The sequence below is a fragment of the Manacus candei genome, unplaced genomic scaffold (assembly GCF_025592945.1).
Source record: "Manacus candei isolate 608988 ecotype Guabito, Panama unplaced genomic scaffold, ASM2559294v1 h1tg000010l, whole genome shotgun sequence".
Taxonomy (NCBI): Eukaryota; Metazoa; Chordata; class Aves; order Passeriformes; family Pipridae; genus Manacus; species Manacus candei.
In genome coordinates, this window is record NW_026138058.1 from 6897451 (window position 1) to 6916089 (window position 18639).

Below are 18639 nucleotides of genomic sequence, written 5' to 3' on the forward strand. Positions count from 1 at the left end.
TTTGAAAGTATCAGCTCATATGTCAGGAGCACATCTTGAGAGACAGTACGTTTTCCTGAGGCATAAATGCAAGTAGGAAAGCTGTGATGGCTTGTGCAGTTGTGTATAAAAGCAGAGGCTAATTAAAGGCTTGACACAGACAAAGCTATCAGAGATCATCTCAGTGTTCATGACAGGTCACTGAACTGCAGGTCTTAGCTCAGGCTTGTCTCCTGCTTGTCAGTGGAACTAAGGTTATAAAACTGGTCAAGGACACTAGTCACCTGAACATGCCTTCAAGTATGTAAACAATTCAAGCACTCTGCTTTTGGGCTTGCCATTCATGGACGTAACAAAGATGCAGAACAGCAAAAAGGAAACTCTTCCAAGGGAATACAGAGAGGAGGAATTTGAATTTTATGGTGGAGCAGAACAAAACATGGAAGTTACACAGGTTAAGGAGTCTTTCTATATGAAGAACAGTTTCAATGCAACAAGTATGCCAAAGGGAAGTCTTGAACACATTTGATGAAGGTGACAACTCTCCCAGCATACAGGCCTAGCAAAAGCTGTATGGCTGCACAGGTCACCTCTTCTATTCAGATTTACTGTTTGAATAATTTAGGTGAAGGTCTTGCTGCTGTCCTCAGCATCTGTATGTGGCCAAACTTGCTCTGAAGTTAAATGGGTCATTTTTCAGAGCACTTACTGCAGCAAGTAAGCTGAACTGCTTTGATAGTGCCCCTTCATTAAAAACAGCAAAGAATCAAAGAAGAAAATAAATTTGAGCACTGTAATTTTGTGTAATTGAAGGTCTGGGATTACAGAACACTGATCTGAGCCATTTCTGATTTTAAAACTTGAAAATTGCAAGCATGTTCCTTTTAATTTACCCCAAGGTTATCACAGGAACATACTTTTATACAGTGATAGCTTAAAATTACTAAAAAGTATTTGTTTCTATGTTTGTGTGTTGGAAAATGCCTTCCAACCAAAATTACTGTCAATGAATGAATACTGTTATAAACAAGCCATAAACAACTAATATTAACATCTTCTTTCTTCTTTTTTTTTTTTTTTTTCAAATAAAAAGTTTGGTAAATTCTTACCATATTGTACCAGGCACTAACGATAAATTTTTCCTCCATTTCTCTTTGACTTTTTGTTTTCTCATATTCTTTCTACAAAACATAAAAAAAGCATAGATTTAAAAACAAAGTATAATAAAAGTGTTAAGTCTCTAACTAAAAAACAATGATCATCTGCCACAAAACACAAGGATTACTACCTCCAGAGAATGAAACATTCTGTCCCGCTCCTGCAACTGATTTTTCAGTGCCTGAATCTCAGGAGCAGCACCCTGGTTCTGTTTAGGATCCAATGTGCGGATGACCTGTAAAAGAAAACCAGTTTGTCTTTCACTAAATCCTGAAAAAGCAATCTTGTTAAGGATTAAGGACCTTTTAAGTCAGGTTAAGAAACAAAAATGTGACTTAAAACACATCTACTTCTCTCATTAACCATGATGCATTAGAACATCTGAGGAATTTCTTCATGGAAAGAGTTGTTAAACATTGGAACAGACTGCCCAGGGAGGTGGTGGAGTCACCATCCCTGGAGGTGTTCATGGCACTTGGTGCCATGGTCTAGTTGACAAGGTGGTGATGAGTCAAAGGATGGACTCTATGATCTTGGATGTCTTTTCCAACCTTAATGATTCTATGATTCTCTAAAAGCATGCTATTTTTCTAAGAAAATACATGTTAGACCTGAATGCACTTTGTATAGTGGAAGAGTATAATGACTCTACTGATCTTCACAAAAAACTCCCACCAGAAACCAACAATAATAACAATAAGAAATGGGAAAAAAAATAATTTTTTTTTTGACAAAAAGATTACAAAAAGTTAAAATTGAAAAAAAATTATTTGTTTAGATTTCCTGAAGACTTTTGAAACATCTCACAAGAAGTCATTCAGGAAAGTACACAGAAGTAAAGGAAGACACGATTAAATTTTGCCAAATTAGGACCCTACTTGCAGATTCCAATGTAATGACACGTATCCAATGCAAATGATACTACACCATGGTCAGATGAACAAAGACACTGATATGCTTTTGAGAAACTCAAACAAAATATCAAAGTATAGTAAGAGAAGGAATGTGACTATGATTAAGAACACAATATTGTCATTTCAAAGCTGGTAGTGTACCCACACCCTCAATATCATACTTAAATATTAGTCACCTTCTCGACAGAAGCATGTATTAGATAAAGGCAAAGGGAATGCTGAACATCATCAGTTGAATGTAACAGCTATGAAAAGGTGGTATAGTTAAAAAGATCACTTTACTCGGAAAAAGCATCAATAAAAGTCACAAAAATGGGGTAAAATCTTCTGCAGAATTAATCCATATTAGGTACCGTAACAATAAGAAGATACAAAGAATTCACTGGACCTTCCTTCTCTTTTACTTGTTAGTAGTGTGTATACAGATAACTCCTTTATTTTTATTCCCACAAAGTGCACATGGAATGCAGTCTGTCAGAGCAGGATGATTAACATGAAACACATCGACTTACACTTTTGGCCTTTTCCAAATACTTTTTGTATCGTTCTTCCATTTGTTTCATTTCCTCCTCCTTCTTCCGTAAAGCTTCTTGTAATTCTTCAATTTTAAGTGCTTTATGTCGGGAGAGGGACACATTGGAAAATATCATCATTATATTATGCATATTTTAATGTTTTACAACAGACATTTAAGACACAGCTAAAATATATTTCAGTTAAGAGAAGCTGACATAAGGAACCTGATTTAGCAGATATCACAATTTTAATTACTGAACAGCTCAGAAACACACTACAAATGTGTACTCCCTTATAATCTCATAAGACAGCTTTTTTTTTTTTACACAAATTTTGCTTTTTGAAATTATGAAAAATAAAGAGAAATGGAATAATCAGTAAATCTCTTTACTGAACACACTTAGAAAACTAGTTTACTAACGACTTACAGCTTCTATAATATCTTGGCATGTAATACAGACAAATATGATTTTTCCTATTTTGTAAGAGGAATAATTCTTACCAGGCACAACTCTTGCTTAAATCTGCTAAACTGTAACACTGTTTATTAGAAATATGACATAGAGAAATATAATTTTCTCCTCACATTTTCTTAAGCAGCAATGGAGACCAGTAGGACAATTTCATTGCACAGCTTTTTCCTGCGTTGGTATAAGTGTATGTCGAGCCACTATTACTTTTTCACCTTTATACAACTTTTCAGATCTCAGAAAACTGTATCTTTTTCTGTTTTTTCCACCACCTTGTTACAAATGAAATCATTTTACCACAAATCAAAAAAAACCTGCCATCGGTTACAATCTTTTAAGTTGTTCTATTATAAATAGTCCTGGGAAAAAAAACCAAACTACCTCCTTCATTACTTCTCTGGAAAACATGTAGCAGTAAGGTTCTAAAACCCAACTAGACTCTGGGTGCTGGATACCATCTGAGCAAAATGATATATATTATATATATATATATTACAACATATTTTTGAAAACACACTGAAGGAATATATATTGAAAGTAAAAATAAAATCGTGATGGTAGAAAGGATCTTCTAAATTAGGGTCTTATGAGACATGACAGTCCTGAACATCTGAAGTTCAGTGGCAGTTATGACAGTGACCTGATATTTCTATGACCACTGTCAGTGGGGGTCAGGACTAGATGATCTCTAAGGTCCATTCCAATCCCTTAACGTTCTGTGATTCTATGATTTCTTACTACAGTGGTCTCTAAAACGTTATCCCATGCATGACAAGTGTTAGAACCATCTTTTTGGTCACCACAGTTTTCAGAGAAATTAATAACATAGATGTCACTTCCACTAAAAATGTACATTTTGCTTACCTGACACCTCCTTTAGGTATTAAAATTAAAGACCTTGCACATGAAATACTTTACAAAGAAAAGAAATGGACTGCACAGGTAACTCACAACTGTTATTGCATCTTGGTTCCAAATCTTCAATAATAGCTCGTTTCTTCTGTAGCTCATTGTTAGCTTCATGGAGTTTCTCACTGTTACAAACCACAAAAGCACATATTGTTTTCCCAATATTATTACTGTGCTTGAATGACCATTAAGCAGTACAGAAAATCCTCAGAGAATGATACATTTCTGAGAGCATGATTGATTTTTTTGCTGTAGGGCATGAGGACAAGTGACAGTATGACTGTGAAAATATTTGTTAAGTAAGACGAAAAATATTATGGTCTATGGAGAACTGCAACAGCAAACAGTTTCTTTAAGTTAGAACATAAGAGTTAGTTGTACAGTGAGTGCCTAAAATGAATACTGATAACGGAGATTACACTGAGAAAGAATGGCTAAACCCAAAGGCAACAGAAACTTTTTTCTGCAAGACAGTCAAAAAGCAAACATCTCTTTGCATTTTAGGCAAGTAAAAGACGTGCAAAAATAGTGCAACAAAATGATAGGACTCCCTAAAGTATTACCTTTTGTGCCATAATATATACTAAAGAGTAAACAAATTAATTTTGTTTATATATAACATGCTTTCCTTAGAACAAAATTACTTAGTCCTTCAGAGCAAAGATTTACACAGTGTTAAGTAAAGTTTTCTAACCAACACAAAATGATGGTTTTTTTCATCGCTCTTATTGCTTTCACAATGGCTCTGTATGAAATAAAAATAGAATCTGAACAGTAGGTTCCCAAACATTCCTGTGTTATCTAATTTCTCTGAGCTGTATATTTTCCAGATCCAGGATTAATGACTGTCTGCCTTCCTTATCATACGGAAAACACTCCATTTCAAATTGCAAACAAAATAGGCAAACAGAAATACTTACAGATGTTCTTCAAGTTTCTTTTTCAGAAGCATTGACTAAAACAGAAAGTTAAACATTTTATTTTAATATATTGTGAAGCTTTAGCATAACTTTAAAATTATTTTAAAACATGTAATTTTGACATTTAATCAAAATACAACTTTTTTACTTCAGTTTTAGATCACAACTATAAAGGACCCTCTGTGGTAGCAATCTTTCTCTCCACAACTGTGTGACTTCAGCAAAATTAGAATGCTTTAGAACTTTACTGATATTTCCCCAGGAACTAGATCAGTAAAAGCAAGATCCATAAATGACAAAATTCTATTGTTTTAATTTGTTCAGTTCTTTTGTAATTAGACTTGGTAAATTAACCTGAAATTGAAAAGTGCAGCAAAATTTGCGAGAAGAGCTATCCTACCAACATTGCACTGCAATTTGCATGAAGACATGTAGCAAATTAGTTGAAGTAAACTCCCATCCCCATAGAAACCAGAAGGAGTAGAGTATTTCTGACTGAAGTATAGCAGAAATTCTACCTTTTTTCTGTTTCTTATCTTTACTGATTACAGACACATAAAAATTACCATACAACTTACAGTGTTCCACTTTCTGGTTAAATCACATTTAGACAAGCTCTTTAAATAAAAGCTTTGAGGAAAATTTTAAATTTTAAACTCACTTCATACACGGTGAGTATCTTTCAAAAAAAAAAATAAACTTAATAAATGTCTATGAACTGAAAGTAGTGTTAAGTAAATAGAAAGCCATACTCACAATAGCCTTGAGCAGAAGCCCATGCCAAGAAACAGAGATGACATTAGTATAAAGCAAAACAGCAGCCAACAGAAGAAACTATTTAGAAAGTCATGAACAGAAAAAGTTAAAGCTATGTACTTTTTCACGCATGCGCAATTTTTTCCTCTGTTCTTATGAGCAATTTCATCCTGTAACATTTTCTAAAACACATCACTAAACCCAAAAATGTAAAAATAATAAGGAAGCACATTTATAAATCATTGTGTTTAAACACAGAATTTCAAAAGAGAGCAACTGCTATTTTGGAAAGTCATTTTAAAATAAAAATCATACAACCAACAAAGCGAAGGGAAACAAGTAGTCTCTTGGGCTACAATAAAAATTAAGGGATGCATGTGTGTGTTTTTGTGGTGTGATGCTGAATTGTGTTATTGCCACACTGGTTGAATACAAAACAACGTAGAACATTTAAATCTGAAAATGTCATTTTGGTTTGTATTTATCCAGTACTAATCATGCCTGAGGTTTAGCACGTGACTGATGGTCCAGATCACCACCAAATTATTAGATAAAATCATCAACAAAATTACTTCATTGTTTTTTCTCCAATGCTCTTTCAATAAAGGTTTAGACACCTTGCTAATAGAAATATTGCTTTTTAGCTTGGCTATACTTCAAAATACTGTCTTTGATCACATTCCTGGGGGGTGTTTTTACATTATTTCAAATGAGATTTTCTTATTGCCACTATAAGCAAGGTGGAGAGCTGTAAAAACAAGCCAGCAAGACTCTATTGATTTCACAGTCAGAAATTCGTAGCAGTTAAGGATTTGTATGTTTTGACCATGTGGCTTTTTAATTTTCCAGTCCTCTGAACAACTGTAGCAACATCACCTTTTCTGTAACAAAAAAAATATTTGTATGCATCCTTCTCGGTCACAAACCATTTGAACTGGCATCACCATTTATATCTGATCATTCAGGGGACTACTGGTTGGTTAGGACAGGATAGGAAAAAGTTGGAAGCAGTGCCCATTTCCCTAATAAAAACTGAACTCAGCTTTTCTTTTGCTGTCCTTCTATTGCACTTGGGTTTAGCTTGGCACAGACACAACTACCAGTCCAGGTTCACTCCCCTGCTGTATTTCTGCACTTGTTTGCCTCCTACCTGCACTGTTGTGGGAGTAACCCCTCTCCCACCAAAACAGATCATGTTCTCACAAGTAAGAAACCAATTGTGATAAATAGCACTAATTGTGATAAATAACTAAAAGAAGCAGAACTGAGTTTACCCACAGCAATTTACCCAAAAGACAAGATTTGGAAAAAGACTAAAACATAAAATGTGTAATTTTACCCACCCAAAGATCCTGTATATACTTGTAGCCAGGTAGGTAAATTCAAATAAATTACTCTAAAAATGGGCAAACATTACTCCTGTTTTTTTTGCAGCCTCAGTAAGCTTTAAGGACTCATACACAAATCTTCTGCTTCTACAATGTAATTACTATCATTGTTATATCATAGGAAGTTTCCTATAAAAATTCCAATCTAAAAAAACCCAAAAAACCCCAAAATAAACCTTTATCTAATTTTGACCCAGCTTTACATTTAACTTCATTAAAATGTTTTATCTGTTCATAATAGAAGTACATATCTATAACAAAACTGCAAAAATCAGCAAATGCTTAGTAATTTGCTTTTTCCTCTGGCTGCAGCCAAGTTCCACTTACAAAACAGCAGAACAAGATACTTATTACAGTGTGGTTTTAGGAAACAGGTATCCAATTGCTATCTTTCTTTTGCATTAAAAAAATACTGAAAAAAAGTCTTTTTGCTGGAAATTTCTTTCATATTTAAAAAGCCAAAGAAACAGGTCTGTCTACCTTTTCAGGACAAAATTTGGTTTTGTTTTATATGTTAATGTTACAGGCTAGGCTCTGGTTTGAGGTTAAGCTGACTTAGCAGGGTAAGGGAAACTGTGGGACATCACTTCAGAAAATTGCTTGATGAAACTGGTAAGGCTGTGAGAAGATGATGAAAGTGACAAACAACACCACAAGGGATGGTCAGATTTCACAGATGTTAAGAGTCATCACAGAATTGTTTGGGTTGGTAGGGACCTTTAGAGGTCTCAGCCAAATTTCCCGCAGTAAGCGGGGACATCTTCAACGAGATCAGGTTGCTCAGAGCCCTGCCCAACCTTGAATGCTTCCATGGATGGGGCATCCACACCTTCTCCAGGCAACCAGTGTTTCACCAAACGAGCAAAGTGGCCAAACTTCACAGGTAATGGAGTTGTGGGGACCTTCTCAGCAGGTGTTGTGTCAGTAACAGCACGTAAGACCAAGTTTGCATGTGTAACATTATGAGAAACGTCAGGCGTGGGATGGACTTAGCAAGTGGGGCAGAGGTAACTAAAGGCAGTGTTTATATAGGAAGGGATGAGGGCAGAGAACATGAGAACAAGGATGAGAAAGGACAGTGATGATAAGGCATACAAATGATTTAGTCGAAACTGTTTGGGGTAGCAGTTGAGCAGCCCCCACATGACTACGGTTTCTAAAGGACAATAAATCCGACCACATGAGACATGTCTGAGTTGATTCTATAGTCCAGAAAGTTAGGGTAAGGAGGCTTTTCCCTGGTTAGCAAGGCAACAGCCAGGATGGACTAATCATTCATCCCAAGAGAACACGCCAGTGCCCATTATAGGCCCAATGGCAGCGACACCTTTTGAACAGCTGCCTTCCACTGCACCTCAATACAAAATCAAAACTGCTTCCCCATATGGACCTTGGTACACAGTATGTTTCTCCACAATGACACTTGCCTGTGTTAGGGTAGTACTTCTACTACTTACAGGCCTAAAAATAACTTCAACTCTAAAACCAAACAAAACCTCAACAAAAACCAGACCTTATCACTCATCACACAATTTTGAATTGAACTGGAGTCTTCGGTTTTCTGGATTGAGCACATCTAAAGTCTCAGTATATAAAAATATGGATTTCTGTGCATTGTTGCAGAAAAGTAGTGAAAAAACAGAGGAAATGTGCTGAAAATGACCTATCGACAAACTGTACGCCCTGTTTCTCCTAACACTTTTTCTCATGCTTCTGAAGAATCCCTCTGTTTGTATTAATACCTTATGGGTAACTCGGGTAGCCCCAACTTCCATCTACTTAAGCAGCTGGGTTTAACTTCTGAGGTTTGCTTTGCTTTGTCAGGGAGACTGCATGTGGTGACCATAACGTCAGAGGTTCTTGCATCCTCAACCCTTCTCTGAGTCTACACTCACTCTTTTGCTTCTTTAGGACTAAATGAAATCCTACACACCAGACTAAGTGAAACAGGCCATGGGATTAGGGCCCATAAATCACCAGTGGTATGGTCAGACCTACACAGAGGCTGTGAGTGCAGCAACTGCACCACGAACTTGCCAGCTCTGATTTGGCAAGGGCTGCCTGGCACACACAGAGGCTGTGCCGTGGTGTTGTGCTGTCAACAGAATCATTTCAGATGGCACCTACACAGGCTGCAATCAGTCCTGTAAGCGAGATGCAGACACATCCTAAATTTCTGTCCCAACCAGAGCCTCAAAAAGGGACACAATTAAAATCATAGTAAATAAAGCTGAACACAATTAGAAAAGGATCATTTACAATAGTCAATGCCTGAGAATAATTTTTTCATATTCTAGTTCATCCTGAAAAATTTGATTTTGGCCAATAACCAAGACAAAGAACATCTCAGAATGGGCCTATTTTAAAATGCATTCTAAAATACGTCCTAAGTTACTTAGGAAAATAATCTTATTGGAAATCAACTAGATGTTTTACATTCATATAGTTTATTCTGAAAATTAAAAGGATAAGCTAAATTAAACACACTCTTAAATGAACATAAGCAGCTAGTAGAAACTTCCATATTTTATATAAATTAGTTAAAACAAAACCACAAAAATAGAAAGCAACACATTAAAATTTGTTGCCAATTAGCAACACAATACACTGAGAGTGTGAGCATACACTGTGCATGTACAATCCAACAAATCACTGCTTTCAAGAAAGTTCTAGAGCTTCTTTTTTCAAATACAGAAGATGGTAAACAATTTTTGAGTGGAAGACTGAAAGTTGTTTTCCACAGTAAGTCAGTTGCAATATGTATTCTTACATTTAAAATAAAATTAACTCTGTATATAGAAACAGAAAATGCTGCATGATGTTGAGGGCCTAATTATTTTACTTTTTTTTTTTTCAGTTTTGGTCTGCCTGTTTTTTTCCATTATGAGATACATTTACATCAACAATTGCATAGCTTCCACTGGCTGGAAAGGCCTTAATTCTCATTAAGAAAACTAAACCAAAAATAACTTCAAATACTTTATTCACGGAGAATCAACATTTCCCTAATTCCCTGTAAAACTCTCTATTCTAATTAAATAAATGCTAAGTTTTCTATTGGAACAGACACAATTATTCAAATAAAACATATCTGACACCTTCTCTACATAGGATGGTTTTCTATTCTACACAAATATCTCACATCCTATTTAGAGAAGCACAATTTAGTGATAAGACCACACGAGTAAATATGGAAAACTATCAGAAATCTGTGTGTATATTTCTTTTACATAGTTTTTTTTTACAAAAAGGTCAAAGTTTCAAAAATGGTAAGTACTCGAATGTAAGTTTGATGCACATTTCTACTTACATCTTCAGCTTTTGAACCTTGATCCTGTAAAGATTTTTGTAGTTCTTCAACCTGGGACTGCACTTCTAGAAGTCTCTGATTTACCAATCTAGGAAAGAGATAACAGAAACAACATATGTTTTTCAGAAAAAAACCCAAACAAATGCAAGAGGAAGTCAGATTTTTAGTGTCCAGTGTTTTCAGATTATCTACACAACAGGTGCAATACTGTAATTTATTCGCAAAAAAATTTACATAAAAATTACAAACATTTACTATTGTCATCCAGAACATTCTGATACTCTTCCAGGACAACATAAATGCATGCAGAAATCATTTCTATACACATGAAACAGGAGTTTCTAATGATCAGTTTACTGTGTGAGAGCTGCTAGCTTACTGCTTTTACACAGTTACAGAATCCTAGGTAAGGATCCCTTTCCATCCTACAGACACGTAGGGAGGAAAGGGATCTCCAGAGGTTGTCTAAATCCAGCCTCCTCCTTAAAGCAGGTGCACCTACAGCAGATTGCTGGGAACCACATCCAGTACCAGGTTTGGACACTTCTAAGGATAGAGGCCTTTGAGCTTCTCTTCCAGAGCTTAGACCTGTACTCCATATTGTGTCTGTTGCCTCTTGTCCTTCCACTTACAGTCTCTTGAGAAGAGCCTGACTCTGTCTTCTTGACACCTTCCCATCACGCAGATGCAGATGACAGTATGATCTCCTCTAATCTACCTTTTCTTTGGCCCGGACAAACCCAGTTCTTGATTTTGTTCTCCCCCTATCACGTGCTCCAGCATCCCTCACCTCAGAGGTGTTCTGCTGCACTCCTACACATCCCCCTCTTTCTTCTACTGGGGAATCCAAAATTATATGTTACGTCCAGATGTGATATCTTAAGTACCGACGAGAGGTGAACAATCATTTTCCCAGACTGATTGTTTGCACCTTGCTGAGGGCAGTCAGGATCACAGTCAACTGCAAGGTCCCCAGATAACACATCCTACTGTGCTGCCCAGTAGAACCTCGAGGCTTTGGCAGCAGAGCTGCTCCACAGCCTACTGCTCCTAGCCAGGGACAGGGCTCCCATCAGCTCATTTCTCTGTACTGTTGAGCACCTCTGAATAACAGTTCTCCCTTTCAGGATATCAATGGTTCCTCCCAAAGTGGTACCATCCTCAAACCTGCTGAGAGAGTAGTCCCTCTCATCAGTCAAGCTGTTTATAAAGGTGATGGACAGCACTGGTCCTGGTATTGACGCCTGAGGAACTGGTTGCCACTTGGGTTTCATACCACTAACAATAACATATCAGACTCAGCTGTCCAACCACTGTCCAGCCAATTTTCTGATCACCTTAGTGTCCACTTCTTCAGTTTATATCTAACCATTCTAAACATAAGGATACCATGGGACACTGTCAAAGGTTTTGCTGAACCTAAGCTAAGTACCATCCTCTGTTCACCCTTCTTCAGATGTGCAGTCATATCGTCATCAAGACAATTGGTTTAGCTACGCATGATTTGCTCTGAATAAATTCATGTTGACCTTTCCCAATTATTTTCTTGTCCCTCAATGCAGCTAGAAACAGATTCTGGATGGAGTTGCTTTATGAATTTCCCAGAAAGTGAGCTGTGGTTGACCAGTCTCTGTAGTTCTTCATACTCTTTTTCTTGCCCTTCTTGAAGGTGAGTGCAGCATTTACCTTTTCCCAGGCTTCACGTGCTTTACCCAATTGAAGGGGGAGACAGAGGAAGGTTAGATAGAGAGTAGCCTCACATCAATAACAGCCAGCTACTGTGGCATGCTCAGATGCACTTTCTGGTCCCATGGATATCTGTATGATTGCCTCAATCTAGCAGGGTCAGCTAGAGCAGGTTGCCTGGGAACACGTCCTGTTGAGTTTTAAATATCTCCAAGGATGGAGACAACCTCTCTAGGCAACATAATCCAGTGTTCAGCAACCCTCACAGCAAAAAAAAAAAAGGTATGTTCTTACATTCAGACAAAATAAAATGTGTTTTAAGCTCTGCCCACTGCCTCTTGCTCTTTTACTGAGCATCACAGAGAAGAGTCTAGCTCTATCTCCTTTAGACTCTCCCATCAGATACTTTGGTACGATATATTGATAAGATCCACCCTGAGCCTTCTCTTTTCCAGGCTACATAGTCTCTGTCCTTCAGATTCTACTCATGAAAGACACAGCAGTCCTGTAATCACACCACCGTGGCCTTTCACAGTACTGACTCCACTAAGTCCATGTCTTTCTTGTCCTGGGGATGCCTGTATTGGACACAGTACAGTCAAAAGTATATGGCATTATTAGAAAAGTCAAGTGAAACAGAGGACAAAAATTCTTACCTGTTTTCTGTCTCCAGTTCATTCTTCCGTAAGTTTGCATCATCAAGAAGGCTCTGCAACAAGGCAATCTTTTCATTGTCAGAACCTTCTTGGTTCAATTTTAACATCTTGTTCTCATGCTGAAGGCGAATGAGTTTCTCCCTAAACACATAAAACACAATTTTGTAGAAAAAAAGAATGCCAGACTCTATAACAAAGAAGACGGTTTACCATAGGTAGTATCATCTTTACAAATATCATCTTTACCTATTCAAGCAAGACAGTTTAAGACAGCTGAAGACAACAACCATGTCTCTTCAAAACCCCAAACATAAACTTAATTCAAGGAACTGTAACTGTAGAAAGCACAGCACAAGGAAATCACCTGAGTACCCCTATTAGATCTCAAGAGTACAGCTGAATAGATATAGGGCGAACACGAAGAATGCAAAACTCAATACCCAAGTGTGAAGGAAGGCTGTAATCTCAGCTCACTGAACTACTGCATAAACCTGAGCAAGTCACTTCAACCCCGTTGATCTGTTTTCACAGAATCATTTGGGCTGAAAAAGACTATTAAGATCATCAAATCTAAACATAAACCCAGCACTGCCAAGTCCACCACAGAACCATGTCCCCAGGCACCACATCTACACATTTCTCAAATACCTTCAGAGATGGTGATTCAAACACTTCTCTGGGTAGGCTGCTCCAATGCTAGACAACACTTGATTTCAAATAGCCAGTCTAAATCTCCCCTGGCACAACTTGAGACCATTTCCTCTTGTCCCACCTCTTATTACTTGGGAGAAGAGACCAACCCCCGCCATGTTAAAACCTCCTTTCAGGTGGTGGTAGAGAGTGACAAAGTCACCCCTGAGCCTCCTTTTCTCCAGAATAAACACCTCCTCCCCCCTGCTCCTTGTATGATTTATACTCTAGACCCTTCACTGGCTCCATTGTCCTTTTCTGGACATGCTCTAACACCTTAATGTCCTTCTTGAAGTGAGGGGCCTGGAACTGGACACAGTACTCGAGGTGTGGCCTCATCAGTGCTGAATACAGGGGGACAATCACTGCCCTGGTCCTGCAGGCCACACTACTGCTGATACAAGCTAGGATGCCACTGGCCTTCTTGGCACCTGAGCACACTGCTGGCTCATCTTCAGCCGTTACACAACACCCCCAAATCTACACCTGAATGACAGGATGCCATCCAGAGGGACCTGGACAAGCTCAAGAAGTGGGCCCATGGAAAACTCATAAGGTTCAACAAGGCTAAGTGCACAGTGCTGCACCTGGGTCAGGGCAACTCCCAGTATCAGCACAGGCTGGGGATGAACAGATCGAGAGCAGCCCTGCTGAGAAAGACCTGGGGGTGCTGGTGGGTGAGAGGCTGGACATGACCCAGCAATGTGCACTCACAGCCCAGAAAGCCAATTGTGTCCTGGGCTGCATCAAAAGCAGCATGACCAGCAGAGAAAGGGAGGTTTATTCTGTCCTTCTAGTCTGCTCTGGTGAGATCCCACATGTAACACTGCATCCAGCTCTGGGGTGCTCAGCACAGGACCAGTTGAAGTGAGTGCAGAGGAGGACACTGAGTTGATCACAGGGATGGAATACCTCTCCTATGAGGAAAGGCTGAGAGAGTTGGGGTTGTTCAGCCCAAGGAAGATCCAGGGATATCTCAGAGAAGCCTTTCAGTACCTGCAGCAAGCCTACAAGAGAGCTGGAAAGGGAATTTTTACAAAGACATGGAGTGAAAAGACAAGGGGCAATGGCTTCAAAGTAAAAAATATTTGGATTAGATACGAGAAAAAAAATTCTTTTGAAGGTGGTGAGCGTTTTGAGGCACTGGCACAGGTTGCCCTCAGAATCTGTGAATGCCTCAATGATTCTGTGAAAACAGAACAACAGGGTTCCCGGTTTATCTCTGGTGAGCCTGGCTTTATCCATTTCCCCTTTAAATCTAGTTTAAAGCTTTTTCAATGAGCCTTGACAACTCCTTGTGTCACTTTAATTTGCTGATTACCACAGGTAATCTGATAGGCCACGGACTGAACTGCCTCAGGAAATACTCCCATTTGGTCTGCAGGTCTTCTCTAGGGGACCAAGAAAGGTGCCATGTTCTGTCACCATGGGGGGGTCAAGAGTGCACTATAGCTAATTCTGTAGAGGGCTGCTTTGTGCAGTCTTCCCCATTCATCAGCAGAAGTAAAAGCCTGGACCTCCAGATCAGGAAGTTTCAGACATACAGCAGTCACTGCTACTGTCCATCTCTAACAAGCAGGCATGGAAGCCACCTTCCTGCTGGAAACAGTGTACGTGGAAACATGTATGCTTAGAGAAAATCCAGGAATTTGGTAGCCCACAGGAATCATCAAAGTCGAACTCCTGGCCCTGCTCAGAACCATCCCCAAGAACCACACCATGCGACTGAGCCTCATCTTCTTGAACTCTGCCAGGCTTGGTGCTGTGACCACTCCCCTGGGGAGCCTGTTCAGTGCCCAACCACCCTCCGGGGGAAGAATCTTTTTCTAATATCCAATCTAAACCTCCCCTGACACAACTTCAGGTCATTCCCTCAGGTTCTGTCACTGGTAACCCCAGAGAAGAGATCAATGTCTGCCCCTCCTCTTCCCCTCACTAGGAAGATAAAGATCACCATGAGGTCTCCCCTCAGAGTTCAGAAGACCACCACGAGGTCTTCTCCAGGCTGAACAGACCAAGTGACCTCAGCTGCTCCTCATACAGCTTCCCCTCCAGTCCCTTCACCATCCTCATGGCCCTCCTCTGGATACTCTATAATAGCTTTATGTGTTTCTTATATTGCAGTGCCCCAAACTGCCACAATATTCAGGCTGGGGCCATCCCAGGTCAGATCAGAGCAGGACAATCCCCTCCCTCACCCGGCTGGTGATGCTTTGCCTGATGCCCCCTGGACATGGTTGGCCCTCCTGGCTACCAGGGCACTGCTGACTCAGATTCAACTTGCCATAGAGCACTGTAAAGGTTAGTAAAACAAAGCACATATTAGCTTACTTTATTTCAGGAGTAATGATTTCTGCTGCTAAACTGTCAGAAGGTTCTTGTCTTCCCAGAGGCATCAATCCTGAGTAAGGAAAAGTAAAAACTTTTGCAAGCACACCATTTACTTTCTTTACATGAAAAGAAGTAAACACTGTTTTAGAAATTTACAGTTTTAGACTACTGCTAGACAATGTAAAATGACACAAAGGCTACAGTAAGACAGACAGGCAAGCACCATTTCATTTGGAGATTAATAATTACTTCAGACTTCATCCATTCTGAAGAAATAATTTTGCAATTTCTTTTCTGCTCATTAGCTTATCTAAGAACTACAAAGCTATGCAACATTACAGATAGAAATGAACCATAACACATGAAACATCATGAAAAAACATGTCTCTAAAGAAAATTATGTAACTACACAGAAATCAGATATACATTATAAAAATATCACACCGGGGAAGAGAGTAAAATTTCTGATTGACTGAAGTAATATGCAAAGTCTTTGCTTGGTGAGGAAGTTATAAATAGTTGAAGCAGTTTTTCACTTCTGATTTTAGAGGAGCTTAAACTTATTGTGTGCTAAACAAAAGCACAATCAATACTCTCCAGAGAGGTCCTGTAAACTTTAGAAAAGAGGCATTTAATCTCCTTATTTGTCTTTTACCTGTAGTGGTGAGTTGACCCTCCTGAGCTTGTACACATCTAAGCTCTTCAATAGTTTCTTTCAAGGAATCCCTTTCTGTTCTTAATCTCTGAATAATCGGAAAGAGAACAATTGGAAAGAGAACAATTGGAAAGAGAACAAATAACAAACATCAGTCTTGGCACTACACACCCATCTTTAACAGCATACAGGTCACCAAAAGGCATAGACTTCAACACTTCAAAAAGAATGTAATGTAATTCTAGAGATCATTTTGAAATTAAGGTATCTCAGTCTATTTCACAATAGAATAAATTTAAGTATTATATATTCCACATGGCCAGTGGTGTTTTTTTGGAGAATAGTTGCTGATCTTAGGAGGCTAGAAAAAACAGGGTATAAGTTTACAAAATTGAGATAATTAGAGATGCAAAGTTACTGTATGGGTAGTAAATTGCATCCACTGTGGTCAGTCAGACATTTTCCTTTTCCTTTCATTGGGGCTGATTCCAAGGCAAAGGGAAGTGAATTAAGAGAACATAGAATTTTCCCTCACCATTATCCAAGGTTTACACAGGAGCGAAATAAAGAGCAGGCGAGTACACAGTCAACATAACAAACTGTTTTAACTCCATTTTGTTTGTCTTTTACCAGTGAAAGTGGGAGCCGCATTTCCATATCCCATTCCACCTGTGTATCAGCTGGCCTTGCCACTCATCAGAATCTTGGCCATAAAAGAAAATTAGTTGCTTAAGACTCGGTCCAAAGAGAACTGAAGAACAGGACTGGACCACCTTGGGATCCAGAGAGATGTGTTATTTAGTAGCATCAGGCAAATACTCTCTCAGTTTGGCACAAGTTGCCTTCTGGCAAAAAAAAATGAGAATCTACAGATAGCACCAAGTCTTTGTGCAGAATGTTGCCAAGAGTCAAAAACGAAAGAAGAAAATGGCAACTCTTTAATGATCCAAGCTGCAGTTTGCTCCAAAATTAGATACGTTCAGTATTACTAAATGGTCCAGGACAGATCTTGGCTCTGTGTAGGTATGAAGTTGTGTTAGCTGAGAGGTCCTTGCATTTCATTCTATTAACAGTTGATTATCAAATGCCAGAATATTGTAATGGCTAGAAAAAGCCCAAGGGCTTCATTTAGACAAGCAACTCATCAAATTATCTTAGTACTTATCACATAACACACCACAGAGGTAAAGTTCCAAGCTACATAGCTGAAGATATCAAACACACTACCATGTTTTGCCAGAACATGAAGAAAAGGATAAAATCAATTTCAGCAACTGCAGCCAAAATATAACTAACAAGATAGCACTACATAGCTTATGACCTGTGGTGGGCTACCTTACTGATAAGTATTGTGACAAGAGGGAACAGAAAGAGTAGGTAACTGACAGTGAGTGAATCACTACCTCCATATGATGAGAGACTTCTAGCTGTAATCTGTTTCTCACAGGCATCCAAAAGAATATACTCAAAAACAGCCCAATAAAATACTATTTGTCAGGGGGTAAAATGGAAAACTGTATGACAATGGCCTGCAATTCAGATCCTTTGTGCAAGATGAAATGGTCCACTAAGCAATGGATAAGCCACAGAGACAACTTTACCACTGTCAAACAAAAGCACTGGGGAAAAAAACCACCCCAATTTAAAAATAAAGAGCAGGAAAGAAAGCCAAAGCGCAGTACAAATACAATTACTACAAGCATTTCAGCCTGAAATGAAAGGCAGATTGAAGTGATCTGAAGGTCAAGTGTCCAAAAATTTAATAAAAAATAGAAATCAATGACCTATGAACATAAAATAGCTGAAAACTTTCAGTTGAAATGATATTCAGGTGCAGGGCCTGGAAATTTCAGAAAGAACTGGACATGAAATATGACTATTGAGGAAAAAGCCTACAGAGCTTCTGACAGCTGTATTGTATTGATGGACTGATAATTATAACATGTCTAAGAAACTGCTAACTCAAAGTGCTGACCTTGGTTTGAGGTAGTCTGAGGCACCTGCATATACATTCCCAAGAAACAAGCCAAAGTAAACTGGTAAGAAACAACAGTGTGCAAGAGAAGTTTGAAGGATCAGTATGGGCAAAAGAGAGCAATCAATTGCAGAATCACTAGCAGCAAATGACACAAGTGGAAGGGGACAGGTTAGTATCTACCCTGTGTGTTCCATGTTGGCAGTGTAAGATAGATCAACAAGGAGCTGTCAGAAAAGGTGAGATCGCCACAAAGGACACTTCCCTCTACACAACTACTAAGCCTCTTGCTACAGTAATCATGAATCCCCAAAGAGAAGTACACT

General features: G+C 38.7%; 1 protein-coding gene across 4 annotated transcripts in view; it reads right to left on the bottom strand.

The window, feature by feature from the left end:
* Positions 1-18639, bottom strand: part of HOOK3 (hook microtubule tethering protein 3) — an 82614-nt gene that overhangs the window by 11506 nt on the left and 52469 nt on the right. For 2 of the 4 annotated variants that reach the window (XM_051777536.1, XM_051777540.1), the window contains exons 13-22: positions 16339-16426; positions 15684-15753; positions 12663-12803; positions 10321-10408; positions 5623-5700; positions 4867-4901; positions 3989-4071; positions 2564-2664; positions 1268-1372; positions 1089-1160 (exon numbers count right to left, since the gene is read on the bottom strand). In XM_051777536.1, coding sequence (XP_051633496.1) covers positions 1089-1160; positions 1268-1372; positions 2564-2664; positions 3989-4071; positions 4867-4901; positions 5623-5700; positions 10321-10408; positions 12663-12803; positions 15684-15753; positions 16339-16426 — 861 coding nt within the window. The remainder of the gene's footprint in view (positions 1-1088; positions 1161-1267; positions 1373-2563; positions 2665-3988; positions 4072-4866; positions 4902-5622; positions 5701-10320; positions 10409-12662; positions 12804-15683; positions 15754-16338; positions 16427-18639) is intronic. The other 2 variants (XM_051777537.1, XM_051777539.1) reach the window with 1 other exon arrangement.